At 36.1% G+C, this 16,656-nt stretch overlaps 3 protein-coding genes and 1 non-coding gene across 6 annotated transcripts in view; 3 read left to right on the top strand and 1 right to left on the bottom strand.

Annotated features, from left to right (window-relative positions):
- gem (gemini) overlaps positions 1 to 847 on the top strand; it is a 28,977-nt gene extending 28,130 nt beyond the window's left edge. For all 3 annotated transcript variants that reach the window (XM_069040276.1, XM_069040277.1, XM_069040278.1), the window contains one exon: positions 1 to 847. In XM_069040276.1, coding sequence (XP_068896377.1) covers positions 1 to 289 — 289 coding nt within the window. In that variant the 3' untranslated portion in view covers positions 290 to 847.
- Positions 843 to 16,656, bottom strand: part of LOC138125035 (uncharacterized) — a 27,947-nt gene continuing 12,133 nt past the window's right edge. Inside the window, exons 4-14 of the mRNA XM_069040265.1 lie at positions 14,788 to 14,926; positions 11,580 to 11,908; positions 10,481 to 11,452; positions 10,286 to 10,424; positions 10,064 to 10,233; positions 9,580 to 9,718; positions 9,315 to 9,520; positions 9,120 to 9,267; positions 8,868 to 9,064; positions 8,621 to 8,810; positions 843 to 1,682 (exon numbers count right to left, since the gene is read on the bottom strand). Coding sequence (XP_068896366.1) covers positions 929 to 1,682; positions 8,621 to 8,810; positions 8,868 to 9,064; positions 9,120 to 9,267; positions 9,315 to 9,520; positions 9,580 to 9,718; positions 10,064 to 10,233; positions 10,286 to 10,424; positions 10,481 to 11,452; positions 11,580 to 11,908; positions 14,788 to 14,926 — 3,383 coding nt within the window. The 3' untranslated portion in view covers positions 843 to 928. The remainder of the gene's footprint in view (positions 1,683 to 8,620; positions 8,811 to 8,867; positions 9,065 to 9,119; positions 9,268 to 9,314; positions 9,521 to 9,579; positions 9,719 to 10,063; positions 10,234 to 10,285; positions 10,425 to 10,480; positions 11,453 to 11,579; positions 11,909 to 14,787; positions 14,927 to 16,656) is intronic.
- On the top strand, positions 2,611 to 2,801 carry LOC138125143 (U2 spliceosomal RNA). Its single transcript, XR_011157357.1, has one exon. It is a non-coding gene; the product is annotated as a U2 spliceosomal RNA (small nuclear RNA).
- The window catches only part of didum (dilute class unconventional myosin), a 140,405-nt gene continuing 132,217 nt past the window's right edge, over positions 8,469 to 16,656 (top strand). Inside the window, exon 1 of the mRNA XM_069040267.1 lies at positions 8,469 to 8,489. Coding sequence (XP_068896368.1) covers positions 8,484 to 8,489 — 6 coding nt within the window. The 5' untranslated portion in view covers positions 8,469 to 8,483. The remainder of the gene's footprint in view (positions 8,490 to 16,656) is intronic.

Consider the following 16,656-nt stretch of genomic DNA (forward strand, 5'->3'; position numbering starts at 1 on the left):
GACTATCGCACCAAAACTGAAAATTTACGTGTGCCGACAAAACACTCCAATCTTCAACGCGATATTTTTGTCGGCACACAGTAACATGGAGCTGTTGCAGAAACTGTCGGCTCTGATGGGCATTTCTCAGGATCAGGTACACGATATTTATATGGAAGGGCCTCACTCGATTCACGTGCAATTAAATAACGATCTTATTCGTCACATCAAGGAAGAAACCATGTTCTCTGTTGAAGTTTTACAAGAAAACGGAAGTTACATTTTCCTTTTAAAACGTACTGTTAAGTAACAGAAGTGACTGAAACGAAGAAGTGTTGTGCGAATCGTTGTGGTTATGATTATTACTCAGTGTCTTATTTGTATGCCTTAACACTAATCTAGGTGATATTGCATGATAATATTTAGTATCTCAGGTTTTAAAAGTGTGCTATGATATTAATTAATTTTAGCGATATATTTTTAGCGTATTTGTGATTGTTATTGCGTTAAAATTAAATACCTACATTGTTGTTTATTTTAATAATAGGTTTATCGATGTTGCTTGTTGTTTATATTTTAAGCCATTGTATATGTATGTGCTGCTATTATCATCCAATGCCATTGTTTTGAGTTCATCCTCATTTTAAAAACATAAATACAAATTAGGATAAGTCATAACAATATTTTTGAGGTACAAATTATATAATTTTTAACACTATCTGAATTCTTATTGTGGCGTGTAAACTAGAAAAGATATTGATATATTATAAGTAAATTACGATGTTATAAGGATCATAATGTGCCTTGATATATTCTGCAACAGAGTGTAATCAGAGTGCCATAAAATAAAAATTATATTCAGCTTTAATCTTGTGTCGTTAAAAAATGTCTTTATTGATATAAAAAATGCATATACAGCTATTATTGATTTCTAAGTAACGTAGGTTGATTACAGTGTTCTACTAGATCTGGGCCTGTGACTGGTTACGTTAGTTCTTGTAACATAACCCTTTCGGTAGGTGGGTGCGAACCTCTCTTGAGTAGGCAGTGATTTGGGAGATCTGCTGGTACCGGTCTTCGATTCTTTTTCCAAATCGATGGGACCAGAAATACTAGTCCCGTTGGCCACCATCTTCTCACTCTTCTTCGTTTCCTCAGTAAAGTTAGTAGGCAGTGGAATTTTCACGAACAAAATGTCGTCCTCTTTGTTTGATTCGTTGGTTATTTGATACTGAACGTTCTTGAGATCATTCGATTTGATAATGTCGATCAAATTCTGAATCGCTGCGAATTTGGGGTTGGGGTCGCGGCCTTGACTGGCCTTTATCAATCTCGAGTCGGAGTCGGTGCTGTTCGGGGGCATTTCCTTGTGTAAGTAGGACAGAGGCCAGTGTCGGGGTTGTCCGAATCCTCCGGGTTTGGGAGGGTCCAGGAATTGGGACTCGAACTGCATCTCATATTCGTCCAAGCTGGGTTGTGGGGGCGGTCGTGTTGGTGGTGCAGGGGGACGATCGGGGCGTACGCCTGGTCTGTACGGGGGCGGCCTGTGACCGTGATCGGGGAGATAGTTGCCGCCGCTGGGGACCCAATGGTGGGGCGGTCCCGGGGGTGGACGATCAAATCGGTCAATCAGGTTGTGGACGTAAGGGTAGTATCTGTCGCTGCATTTGCGCCACTGCGTGCGCGAGGGGCCCACGTAACACCTAGAATGATACAAAATTAATCATCAAGAAGGGGAGTGATAACAATGATAAAGTATAATAATTCTGCTGCTTGGGTTTTAAACTGAAGCTTGATAAGGGAGAAATTATAAACAAATGTAATAAACGAAATAATATGTCAAATATATCAACTGATTGATATCTGTTTTTCGACAGCCAAAAAAGATAAATAATAGTAAAATAATAGTATTTCTAGATGCTACGACTTTTTTTTCTCAGAAGTACTTGTGGGTACAATAACTGGATTGCTTAAAAACTCATCAGACTTTTAAGCCACAGAAGATAAAACGTGTGTCTTTACTTGATAGAAACTGTCACTTGAGTCTTATTTCCAACTGAAAATATGTAATTTTCAAAAAAAACTATTTTATTATACAGTTCACTTTTCCACAAAAAAGAACAAAAAAAATGTCATTAAAGTTACCCATAAAAAACAAAAGACACTAGAAGACTTTAATTGACAACAATAAACAATGTTTAAACAAGGGCTGCCAACTACATCATGATAGTCATGGCTTACTCGATTAATTTTTTCTTTAGGCCATAAAAAATTATCAATTCCATTTTGTGTTAATCAACTGTCAGGTTTCTAATAACAGGTATTTACATAAAAATTAGATGGATGAAACACCCCGGGCATAACCCGGAGAAATTATAATTCATGGCGAAACCCGGAAAAATGTGTCAAAAGCCGGAGACATTGGGTCAACATCCAGAGCTTTCAGATCAGGATCAGGCGACCAGGAGATTTCTTGGTTTAATCCGGAGAGGTGAGCCGAGACCAGTATTGATTTAGGTACACATTCATTGTACGTAGGTAAATTGTACTGTAGAGGGCGCCACTAGTAACTTCTCCCAACTATTTAGCGATCGTTGTGGTAATAAAAGGTTTCAATGAAATATTATCGGTATCGCTTCTCGGCCTTATGGCTAAGATCAAAGTGTAGTATCTGTTCTTATCAGCTTAATATCTGATACGCCCCGCATGCGGGGCCAGTATATTAAACTGATTTTTGGAAATTGACGGAGGTTAGGGGCTTGCTCCACCTCCGTCGCGGGTTGGCCCGGTATTGCAGTACCGCCGGGATCGGCCCACCTAACATAATTCAAAGATAATGTACCTACTATAGTCCATTCATTTTAAATCTGGGGTTTAGTAATAAAACTTGCCTGCTTTGACACTTGTCCGAAACTCAGTGAATCTAAAACTGTGTTCAATACCGAGTGTCAACTACCAAACCTGACCATAGGAATTTAACATGAAAAATAGTTTTTGCGTGATTTCAGGTACCTACTTCATTAAGAAATTGATTAAATTTAACATTTGTTAAATGGTCAAGTTATTAGAAACATTTTTATTCACATTTATCAAAATGTCGAAATATGTTTGTGTTTAAATTTACTACTAAAATCGCCCAATAATTTGATTATTAAAAATACCATCCCAAACATTAAATTTCTGAGGGCATTGCGTTCTTGTAGTTAAATGTATCCGCGGATTTTCTTGAGACAAATATCGAGTGTTCTGGGTGGCTCATTATTTAACATACATTTGCATTCGTCGGTAAAACATCTGTTTTTAGATACTATAAATATGTTCTGCTTACCTTATCTATACGACGGGTGCAGGTAATAATAAGACATCCCAAGCCTAGACAGAAAGTACATAATAATGGGGTTTTCCCGAATTTTAAAAATACAGGACCGGCCGGCCCTAAGCCACTAAACAATTACAGTCTTAGTTGTACCGTTCAAGAAATAACTTGTGTTGTGTAAAGTGAATTCAGTGCGTTAATTTTACTCAATATACTCGTATAATATTTGTTGCCAATACTGGTGAATCATCTAATGAATTTGATTCAGATGACGATTAATTTTCTATTTGTTTATGTAAGTATTTTATTATTTTATTTATTAATTTACTTTAAAGTAAGTATACATGTAATGGATACTTTATTAATTACTCTTATTTCTTTATTTAGTAATCTTATTTCTCAAATACAAAATTTCCCAATACAAAATCAACAATCTCTTAACATTTTTTTGGTCACTGATCGCAAAATGTGTTTTAATTTTTTTTTATTTGCGAATACTTTAAGGTCTCTTTCTTTTGCTCGTCGATAAGATAGTGAAAGTACGACGTGGTACCAATTTTATGTGAACAGAGGGATTACTACTTTACAGTACCCACACAATGAAAACTTGCCGCTTTCGTAATTTACGGCGTTTTGAGTTTACAACTTTACCCAAGATTTAAAATGAATGGACTATAGTTCAATAATACAATTTCTTTATAACATTCTGTTATTAGGATTTATCAGTACTCAATGCTTGATTGATATGACACCTATAACAGACTAGGCCGTTATTCAAAATTATAGGCCGTTAATCAAAATTATCAGACCGAGGCCGTTATTTTTGCTGCCGTTACGGCACAAATGACAACTAAATTTAATTTTTGAAGTAAAGAGAAATGTCAGTCTTACAAATAAATCATCGTTAAATGTTAAGTATTATTGGTATAAAGAAAACTATAAAACAAAACAACATACGGCCGATATGGATATAACAGACTCGGTTGATTATAAAATCTCGGCTCCGCCTCGATTTTACAATATCTCAACCTCATCTGTTATACCGAGTGACTATAAATGATTGAAAATTATTTTGTTATGTTGGTAACACATTTGAAATCTTTAGTTGGCGACATCGTTGGCATGACACACTTAATTTTTAAAATTGAAACAAACGTCAAAAAAATCTAAATCGACAATGTACTTCGTGACTTAACCTAACCTAAATAGAAATGATTGACAGATGATGCACGAGAAGACTTGCACTACCAACTGCATCAGTGTTGCCAATCCACTATTTTCCTTCAATCATTTATAGTCACTCGGTATAACCCATATCGGCCTAACCGTTATATACTATTAGGGCCAGTTTATAGAAAGAGAATTAAATATTTAATTGGAATTAAATTTTAATGCGCGATTAACCCATGAATCCGAAACTTCCATTGGCTCAATCTGATCACGTGTTCAGTTAATTTCGCATTTGATTACGATTAGCTTATTTTGTAAACTGTAAACTGGCCCTTAGGGGTCAGTTTATAGAAAGAGAATTAAATATTTAATTCGAATTAAATTTTAATGCGCGATTAACTCATGAATCCGAGAGTTCGATTGGTTCAATCTGATCACGTGTTCAGTTAATCTCGCATTTGATTATGATTGACTTAATTTCGCTTCTGTAAACTGGCCCTTATTTAATTTTCCATTAATTAATTCTGTTCTGTGATTTCTGTGGCTATGGCCCTGGCTACTTACTTGGCTAGAAGTTTAAAATTGAAGCTAAAACGGCCAGTGTCAAAATTGTCACATTGTTAAAATAACAATAGATGGCTAAAAAAACCAAAGTAACGAAACGAAGCATTTTATACACCACACACCTACAGTTAAATTTAACTGGCGTCGGTGAAACCGGCCCTTAATTTTAGTTACAAAACCTGTCAACCCACCAGTGCTCTAGAGCTAAATTCGTTTTCTTTTCGTATAATTGATATTAATTTTTACCTCCAGTCGGCAATGTTACTACAAACGTATAAAAGACAAAGTAGGAAACTACCCTCTCGGTAAAAAGGTTACACTGCGACCTTGTCATATTTAACTATAATTCGTAAACAGACAGAAACAAATATGCAGTTAATATTATTATACACCTGCCAATCGGTCTGCAGAAGGGCTTTTTTAGTCAAAAGGCCGTAAAATTTAGAATACTGATATTTCTGCTAATTTAAAATTGTTTGATAAGGTTTATAGTAAATTGAGATGGTGTTGGTGTACTATCATTGGGTAAATAATGGCAAGTGAAAGTAGAAAGTGTATTGATTAATGAAATTTTATTGAAAAGTGGCAGGTTTTATTGAAGGAATCTATCATTATTAATCCCTTTAAAGCAAGTGCCAGAAAAAATTTACAACCTTAAAATTAATCAAAACTGCTAGGCTTATTATAACTGTCCAAATTTTGCATATTTTTTTTACTGCAAAGTGAAAAAAAAATTGTACAAAAAACACAGCAAAACAAAGCATACTACTAGATTTTTGTTATCGATATATTTATTGGGTCGGCTGTGCTATTGCCATCTGTGCCTTCACCCCCAACCTCAAGGGACTTTCTTTTGAAGGATTATAAATTCTAAATTAATTAAGTCGTGTAAAAAAGCTGTAATACGACCTCTAGCTTCTACATCTATCGAAGCTAACAGCAGTTAAGTATACAGGGTGTAACAGAAATAAGTGCATTAATTTTAACTGGTAATAGAACTCATCTAAAGGAACAACTTTTCTCTCTGCCATTTTCGCGAAAAACGTTGCGTAATGGCTTAAAAAAGTAGGAAAGATTTTCCTAAAATCGTTAATATCTCCAAAACCAAAACTAAGGGCCAGTTTCATAATAAACTTAAAGTTAACTTTATCTTAACGTGACTTTCATGGATTGTTGCAACAATATGTTTCTATGGTAAATGGTGAACTTTAATGTTAAAGTAACTTTAGGGTTATTATGAAATTGGGGGTTAGCTACCTAAAAACGTGAAAGAACCAGATTCTTACGAAGTGGATTTTTTGCTATACGGGTAGATTTGTTTGAATTTCGATTTCGGCGTTAAAACACGTTTTCTGGATGAAAATGGACGTTTTTTTCATATTAGCGCTGATCTGAATTAGCCATTGCAGTATTTAGTGGCGTAGGGCTATTTTAGTGAAAAATCTCTCTATTTTTTTTTTGGAATTAAACATCGTTTTTCGGCAAAATGGCAGATAAAAAAGTTGTTCCTTTTGACGAGTTCTATTACCAGTTAAAATTAATGCACCTATTTCTGTTACACCTGTATATGTATAATTTGAAAAACTTAAAAATGAAATGGATGTCTAAACTCTGAACTATCTCTTTGGTTACCCAGAACGGCACAAAAGGGTTCTAGCATGCTGTAAAGAGGTTGGTTATAAATGTTTTCATATCGAGCCAAGTAGTTATTTTCTTTTTTAATAATACCTATACAAAACTAAACTCTTTTTCTAAAATCAAACACAGAACTCCGATAGATCTAACTTTGTAACTGAAAATCAGTAAAAGAGTCGCAAACATTATACTGCCCAAGTTATACACTCAATATTCACTTTGCTACGCTTTACATTAAAATTCAAATTTAAATTAATTTATGTTAATATCAGTCTGTGCCCAATTCAAACGGAAATGTAATTTATCAATTAATAAACATCCAGGTTAATGACTAACCAAATTATATTCAGATGAAGATCAAATAAATCGATTTCAATCTAGAATAATAATTGGGGTTAAATCTAAACCACGTTGTATTATAATTGCAATTAATCGGATTTGTGCATTCTTATCATATTTCTCGTAAACTGCAACTTTAATAAGCAGTGACAGATTTTGACAGATGCAAAGGCATGCTGTATGATACAAAGTAAAACGGCGCGTAAAAATAAATCTGTTCAAATAAACAATTGTCAATAATGTCAATCCACCAATGTGCGCATAATGTAGCGTTACTTATGTAGGAATGTACAGTTGGCTTCAAAAAAAACGGGAAATGAAATTTGACCTAATGTGAATTGGAAATTTAATTTGTCAATTTGTGTCTGTTTGACAGTAGTATTTGTATTTGTATAACAGACATTTCTGACACATAAGTGTAGTTTTTTAACCTAAGTTCTAAAAGACCGTTTCAAACTATAAAAATTTGATAAAATCTGACAGAACTTTTTCTGACAGTTCCCGTTTTTTTTTTAAGCCAACCGTAGGACTACCAATGGTATACTGAACAATTTAAAACAGTTAAAATGGCGCATTTAGTATTTTTCACTGCATTACGTTTTGGATTTTGAAAACATAAAATATATCGGTGAATCCAAATGGCCTTTTTTGAGTTGTCCCACTAATGCATTCCACCAACAATTATTATTTAATGCTCTAATATACCAAGTACAAACCATTGATACCGGACAGCGTTTTGTTCGGGGTACTCTGCCCACTCATTGGTCGGTCAATGAGCTCCGTTCGTGCCGCGTTTGATCTCAACTTTCAGATAATTACGTGACGCCGGCCGAAATACGTCCACTTTCGTTCACGCTTTAAACGTGTTCGTTTCATTCACTCCTCTCCTCTCCCTCTACAAAAAAGACTGCGGTTCCCTAAAAGCGAGCTGGGCAAAAAAGACAATGCTCTTCTTCGAGCCAACGTGCAATGAGAGGTGGGACCCAACCGCCTCTTTCCAGAGTCACGCAAGAGGCATCGGTCCACAAATTGACACCAGCCCCGAAGATGGCTTCGATATTTCGACCGCTCCAGAGGGCCGGTGGTAACACCATCATTTTTACAACAACAAATTATGGTCGATACCGTTCTTTATCTATGGTCGATACCTTAGTCGGAAATGTTCAAACGTCAAATATCACTGCGTCATAATGCCAAAATTAAATTCAAAGTGAAAATGCGTGTGTTTTCATTATCTTCTTCAACGTTCGTTGAGTTTTTTGTTGTTTTTGTTTCATAAACTTTTTTTTGGACACTCTTGAGTCGCAACAGATTCTCAAGCCCCTGGTGTGCATTTGATAGTGGTGAAACTTACAAACAAGGTGTGTGTTACGAATTACAACAATAATTGCAAACAATAAGTAAATTACATTCTTTGTTGTAATGTTGTTTACTTATACACATTTTCTAGTGTTCACAAGAGATTTGGAAGATCATTCTAATGCAGGTTAGTTTATTCCAATTCTTTACGTTTTCAACTTTCGCCATTGTCAAATTTTAAAATCATAATTCTGCCGCGATGGCGCCACTAGCGCCTGCCATATTTGTTCGCATAACTATTCCTAAATTTAAACGTACCATTGATACGGGAAGCCTTCCGAGGATCCACACTGGTGGTCAGGTCTGCAACAGTAATCCCAAGAATTCGCGTCGCCCCCTTCCAATTCGCAAGACCAAAAACCAGCTTGTCGGTTCTCGCGGCACAAACTACCTCTGCGACAAGGCCATCCGCTAACACTGTACACCCGCCAAGTTCCAATAGCAAAATCTGCAATATTTCCCGTTACAGTGAACTAATTAATCAACACAAAACGCATCAAAATACCGTCGTAATGCTGACGATCTTCCTTATAGCCGACATTGTTGTGGACTGGCTCGTTTGCAACTGCCCTGCACTCGGGATTGTAATTGTCCCAAGCGAAAAGCCAAGCGTCAGGATCAGGGACGTAGTCCACATTAGGAAGCAAATCTCTTTGTAAAATATCAGACATCTTACAATTGGGTCCCCGTTTGGGATCGGTGCTAAAATTTAACACAGTTTTACATAAACTCGACCAAACAGTTAGACACAAGTTACCAATAACTGAAAGACATACACTGGAAAATTGTTTTCTCTCTAAACTTCGAACACTTTGCTTTGCATTCTTCTTCTGTTGCCACTTGAAGCTCTTTTCTTGTTGCTTGTGGCAAAAGCGTGGCGGGAGAGCCAAAACCAACATAGCAAACTACAAAGTAAAAGTAAAATTAAAGTAAAGGAATTGATCACTCTTACGTTGATCTATCCTTGCTCCGGGATTCTTCGACGGTCTTCCTCTTATTCCAAAGTGGTGAGGTTCGCATCCGTGCCCGAAACTACCTCGCTCGTAAATTTCGAATCCCGGTTCGGGGACAAAGTGTACTTTGGGGTCCATTTCGTAATAGGGCCAGTCTGTCAGTAGACAGTTGTCAACAGGTCCCCCAATAATTTGAGAGCCATATCTGAACAAATAAGAGAGAATTGGAGAAGTTTTAGTACAGATTTACATTTGATGTGGTACCTGTAGCTGAAGGCTCTGCACGTAAAATGGCGAGATCTTAGACACTCTAGCTGACATTCCACGATAGAGGGTACCGACAAAGAGTCACGCACTACTTTGTGGTCCAGTCTTTGGGCACTACGTACCCGCCAAAAACATTCTGAAACGATATTCGGTGAATTTATTTTTGATTGTTCTTACAAAATAATGTTAATTTAAAGTTAAAAAAATACCGGACATATGATATACCTACCAGTCAAATATCACATTAATTCAAAATTTTTTTAGGATTTCATAAATGAATACTACATTTTTTTTTCCAGTAGTTATAAAACTTTTAAGATTTGTTGAAATTTAATTCAACTTAAGATGCTTCTAAGGTATGAATAGATCTGGATAATTTCTCGGTTGATTACTTTTGATTACAAAAAAAAACTTGAGTATTTTTCACCTTTATTTTTTAATCACATTCCATGTGGTATTTAAAATAATATAGACACCCTACCGCTATTTTCCTTCCTGGGAATGACCGGTTGGGCACATTTCTTCATATTATTCATAGTGTAAATATCGAAATCTCTGTCCGGTTCCAAATCTGTATAAAAGTCCAACTCTTTGTAATTTCGATTGCTCAGATAACAATTGTCACTTGGAGCATTTGATGAAATCGTGTATCTGTAGAATTGCTAACGATTATTAAACCCAATGGTACAAATGTTTGCTTTACCTGAAGGCATAAGACGAGCAAAGAAATTCCTTCTCCTTGAAACACAAAAGTTCACATTCGTAAATGTTTGGAACTGCGTAAAACTTCTTAACTATCCTCTTATGCAGTCTGAAACCAGCAGCACTCCTCAAAGAGCACTCTAAAAACAACGTTAGTGCCCTAAACTCACTTGAAACTCTTCATTTGACAACTCACCGTCTTTCAAGAAGTCGTAGCGATACGGGTACCTCGGCTCGGCTGGTAATATCGAATTGCCGTAAAAATCATCCGGATTAGGTTTACCGGGAAGCGGCAAATAACTTCCGGTATTTGGCGGCGGTCTGTGTGGACGTTCCGGCAAATAACCTCCGGTATTTGGAGGTGGTCCGTGTGGACGTTCCGGCAAATAACCTCCGGTATTTGGCGGCGGTCCGTTTGGACGTTCCGGCAAATAACTTCCGGTATTTGGGGGTGGTCGTTGTGGACGTTCCGGCAAATAATTTCCGGTACCGTGTGGACGTTCCGGCAAATAACTTCCTCCTCCGCCAGAGAATGGAGGTTTGAAGTCTGGTCCCGGCAAATAACCTCCACTCCCGCCAGTCGGCGGTTTATTCGGCAAATAACCGTCTCCCCCCGAGCCAATCGGTGGTTTGTAAGGCAACTCCGGTAAGTAACTTCCAGTGTTGGGAGGTGGTTTGTACTCCGGCAGGTAACTGCCACCGCCTAATGGTTTCTTAGGAGGGGGCAGCTCTCCGTAATTATGAAACTTCTCTTCATATTTATTTAGACCCCAAAAATCGAAGCTCTGACTGTGTCCGTAACCGTTGTATTGCAAGTTTAGACCGCCGTTGCCGTAACTCCCACCGTACTGCCCCCAATCTTTAGAGCCCCCAATTTGTGGGGGCAGGTAGTAGTTTTTCCTGTCAAACTCGTGGGGGTTGTAACTGGTACCGTAGGAACCTCCGTATGAGCCCCACGTCGGTTTATGGAATCCCCAGTAGTCTTTATCTCTTTCTCTATCTGTGTGGTAATTAACGTAGTATCTGTCTTCGTCGTAGGGCGGTCTTCTGATAGGGGGTAAATATGGCTCGTATGGTTTGTAGTCGTATGGTGGGGGGCCGTGATCATAGTGCTCGTAATGATAGTTATGTGAGTGGTCGGAATGATGTGAATGATGGTATGCAAAGTCTGCAAAAAATAAAACAAATTTCTCTCGTGAATTTTTTAATCAAACAAACGAATACATTGCACTTTTAAACAAAACGGAGACACAATACGTCCCATATAATGTTGTTACTTGCAGAATAATATTTACCTCCTCGCCTGTTACCACCGGGTGGTGGTGGTCTGTAACTGTCGTAGTCGTCGTAGCCGAAGTCCGGCCGCGGCCTCCTGTTGCCGTAGCTGTTTCTGTCGTCGTACCAGCGGTTGTCGTAGTACGGTCTCTGGTCGTTCCGTCTGTTGTAGCCGTCGTAGCCGTAACCGCCGTAGCCCTGCCTTTTGCAGTTAGCACTGGCCGCATTGCGGTCCCGTTCGTAGTAGTCGTAGTCGGGGTCGGGATAGAGGTCCCGTCCTATGTCCAAATGGGTCAGGGGTATCTCTAAAAGTTCGCATTCGCCCTTACCACGGCCGCTCGGGTCCAACCTGGAATGACGTGCGGCTTCGTAATTAACTAAATTATACACAAGGATGCACAATAGTGACATCACATTAATGCGCTCTAACGAGTTTCCGCTATTTGAGTGCACAAAAGCGCAATGCTGATGTAATTCGATACGGATAATAGTGATGGTCTTGGTGATTGTGTGGCCTTGCAAGGGCACAAATCATTTTTTAGGTCATTGTTGCGTTTGGATAAATATGGGGATTTACAGCAGATGATCGATCGTGTAAATTTTGTCAACTTTCTAAACAGAAATTTGTAAATTGTAAATTTGCGAATTGTCGAATTTAAAATTCGACGTTAGGATTTGTTAATAAGTGGTTTGGCTTCCGTATTCATAGAGAATGTTCAACAACGTTGCATATGTTCTATATTTTGTTAAGAAACAGTGTTAATTTAGTAAATTCGTCAGAGTTACATAAATGCAGACGGAATTTTTTGAAAACCGCACTAAGATTATTATTTAATAAACAAATTAAGGAATTCGTATTTTAGGTTTTAGGTAGTGTCTATGGTTGATTTCATGTCAAAATTTGAATGAAGTGTCATTCAGCGTGCCTCCTTGATTTCATTACGGTATACGGCTGTGGTATACGGTGATTTCTGATTTGTTTGTTTACTTTGAATTACATAAAAGTTTTGAGTTATTCTTGAGATTTTGAATTATTTTTGATAAATGTCCACATCATGAGTCGTATTCTCGAAATCGAGGGTAACAGAGAATGCACAACCATTACGCGTTTCTTTGTTTCCTGTATCAAGAACCTAACCTAAAACCCAATCGCGACAATCGCAGATCAAATAAACGAGGATGTAGTAAAACTGTTGTCGTTGTGAGTATACACCGTTCACGTTGGATTGAGCGTTGCTAAATTCCCATTATGTTGATTCCATACATGTCAGTATTTTAAGACATAATCATATGACCAAAAAATAAAATTATTTGACCTTGAAATACCCAATCCATTCTGAATTTACTTTAGGTACCGTCGCGAGCAATAAATTTTGGTCATCAATCATCATTTCAAAAATTTCACTGTCTGATTATGTCCACGTCAACAAAGTGTCAAAAAATTGAGAAACAATGACAATTAATGTTATACAACATGATGATAGGTTATGATATTTACAACTGTTTTACAATGGAACATTTTCGACTGACCTTGACGACCAAAATTTATTGCTCGCGACTGTACACTAATGTCAACAAGAAATTACTCCCTAGGATTTAGGAATATTCGTTACTAGGTTGCCATAAATTTGGTTAGGTTGGAGACTATGTGGTTTCTGGTGACAAATAAAAGATATTGTAACCATTTCAAAAATGTAAGGCAGCTAATTCCTTATAACAGTTGCAAATGGCTAATTTCTCGCTAACTGATACATGTTTTTCTATTTCACAATCAGGTTTGGTTTCTGGCTGTATATTTAGTTGGATTTGCGCAAAGAATCTCTCAATTATGTATTGATAGTAACCAACCTTAGGCATTCAAAATTACTTTTGAAAATTCTAGTTACATACAACATGAAAAACGTAATTTCCCTAATAGTTCGAATCCTAGGAAGTAATTTCTTGTTGACATTACTGTATTCTTTATTTTTAAGTGGTGTTGGTCCTTAACAACTGAGGTAATAATTTATCCCAATTAATTAACAACTATCAAAATTGTTATTGAAATGAATGACCCTATACAAAAATCTTTGCCTCAAAGCGTTCCCGTTCACATTTTGAACAACCACCAACATCGCAATTTGCATCGAAAATAAATATGGCAACGCTGTTGAATTTTGATTAGGGGAAAAATGAAAAGTTGGATTAATTTTGCCACACACTAATATTGTTATTTAGAAAAAAAATATATTTTCGTGGCATTACATTCAGTCTAAGTTTTTCGAAAAGAGATCCGTCAATTTGGCAAAACTGAACTATCGCTTCGGTAGTGCCAACTTGAATCGTCTGCAGTTATTATTCAGGAGTACAGGACTATAGAGATATTATTATTCTTTAACCAACATAAATCAATAAGCGATGGATCTTTGATATCTAAACTGGATATAAATAAATGGAATTTTATAAATATTTATTTGTTTAGGGTAATTGTAACAAACAGTGGCAATATTTTTTAAATTGGAAGGTCATTTTTCACTATAAGTAGAGTTGCCATTATCCTTTACAATACAACTTTTTTTTCAGAACAAATTCATTGATCTAACCTTAATTATTATTTAAAAATAATTTATAACAACCTAATATTACTGTAATGAAAAATCTGTGTAAGCTAAATTCACAAAAATGGGTTTCACTGAGAATTTGTCAATACAACAAACCGATACAGGTCAAAATTTCCCTTTGAGTGGTTCTGCATGCGAAATACACATTTATCCTGGCAGATATATCAGAAAATAGCGTTAATTAGGTTCAAGGTAGGTTTAGTTTCACCATATTTTGGTCTATTTAAATTTAATAAAAATCCAACAGCAAGCGATAGACACAAATATTTTTCGCAAACGTGTCACTCTTCAGCCACTGGTAAACTAGAAAATTATTGTAGCCTGAAGGCCGAAATTCTTATATTTTCATGGACTATAGATATTCTAATGGTTTTTTTTTACACACAAGGTTATAGAGATGATGCTAATCATCTTCTGCACTGGGTTTGTCATTTTTTTGATAATTAACGGGCCGTATTGTCTTTAGTCGGCGCGTTGGTGTAATTGTTGCTTAATTTTCATATAAATCACACCTGGAGTGTCGCAGTAGGTAAGACATTATTGTCATGGGAACTAACAAGTCGCTGTCGTGTACAACAGTTATAGCGTTACAATCACGATAAGTTTCGATAAGGATTTCGATATTTACCTGTAGTTGAATCCTTCGCAGACGAAACGTTTTTCGTCGGCGCATTCGCGCTGGCAATCTTCGACTCTTTCGCAGAACAACGCTCTCTTTACCAGAGCTCTAGTTACACGTTTTCCCGCCAGAACTCTCCTGAAGCAGGCTGAAAGAAAAATTTATGGTGTGCCATAAAATTATGTAACCTTAAAAGGTCGTAAAAGAAAAATCGCAGATGGGTAAATTTTGAAATTTCAGTTTACCTTCAGAGGATAACTAATTTGAAACAGACAATGGAATCGTTAAGAAATAAAATAGAAATTGATGATTATCTCGTTTTGAAATGGAAAATTGCATTGTGACTATTATTATGATTATTATAAAGTTGTGAGCTGGCTTTTTGTGTTTTGGGTAAAATCCCGACATAATTAATTTGAGGTCGCACGTCGCTGCTGAACTGTTTCCACAAAAAGAGAATTTACATAGTGTTAAGGTTAGAAATTGGATGAACTAGTTGTATGCTAATGCGAATTCGTAGTACATGAGTTTTGCAATTTTTTAAGCGAAATTTTCTGCACCGCTTTTTTAACGTACACACAATTTAGATGTGACTGATATGACACACACATCCTTTGATTATTATTCAAATTTATGCAAATTGCCTCCAAGAAGCCTTAGTCATTCTTCAATAAAAACTATGTTAACAATTTGTGCTGCCAAGATTTTTTCAGTTTTATCATGGAAGAATAATTACCACTTGTTTCCTCTGCTCTGAGTTCTAACAGAGAACAAGAAAGGTACACAATGACATTCAATCACATTTTGATTGGGCTGTTTTAACTTAATGTTTTACCATTGTACCGTTAATTATATCTAACTGATCTAGCTAATTTATAAATTAATTAACGTGTCAATTTCGAATAGTGACGAGCATATTCTTGAACATCTTTTTTATATTTCTTATAAATTAAAATTTTACTATGTATTATGCTTGGTATTTCATTTACTGCTAATTTTTAACTGTCAATATATCTCAAGACAAAACAGGAATAAATAAAATTTAGCTCTCAAATTACATCAAACTACTTTAAAAAAAACTTGAAATCAATATAAGCACCGTTCAGTTCATCGTATAACAAAAAATGTGCACCTTTCATCTTAATTGAATCCGAAATAATAAATGTAAATTAGAATAAAAACCGTAATAAATAAGTAATGAAGGACTGGAAAAAGTATTAACCTGAATATTTCTGCCTTGACACTGAGTTCCGTTTTTTATTTTCATTATTTTGTTTTTGGATACATTTTTTACAATTTGTTGCAAATTTTTAAACAGAATTACTGGTGAATGTATTGAAAATATTTATTTGGTCCACTATACGAAGTTTCTGAGAAGCATTAAATTTGTTTCTAATCCCTAGTTGTAAATCTTTGTTTTTTAATTTATAGTTCCTCGTTAATTTTACACAATACATTTTTTTTTATTTGTTTATCTTTCTACTTAACATACTCTACATTATGCATGAAGTTATTTATTTATTTATTTATTTATTTGTTTTCATCACCGGTTAAGTGGCAGAGTGGTTCTGTTGTGTGTAAATTTTAATTTTAAATTTCAATTAAGACGTTTTGAATCTACCACATACTCGTAGTTGACAGCACCGCCACGGTTCAAGTGTTGGTACAATGCATTTTAGGTAATAAAAACCGTTAAGAGCAATAAAAGCAAGTCCAAAATATTTATTGATCAAATGTTCACATCAGAGTAAAGCATTCCATTAAGCTCGTAATAATAATGTTTCTTTTCAAATGTTAATAAAATATGCCATACTGCTGGATTGATAATGCTAAAATGTCCCTTCATTGCCATGGCATCTGAGGAGCTGACGAGCGGCA

The sequence above is a fragment of the Tenebrio molitor genome, chromosome 2 (assembly GCF_963966145.1).
Source record: "Tenebrio molitor chromosome 2, icTenMoli1.1, whole genome shotgun sequence".
NCBI lineage: Eukaryota > Metazoa > Arthropoda > Insecta > Coleoptera > Tenebrionidae > Tenebrio > Tenebrio molitor.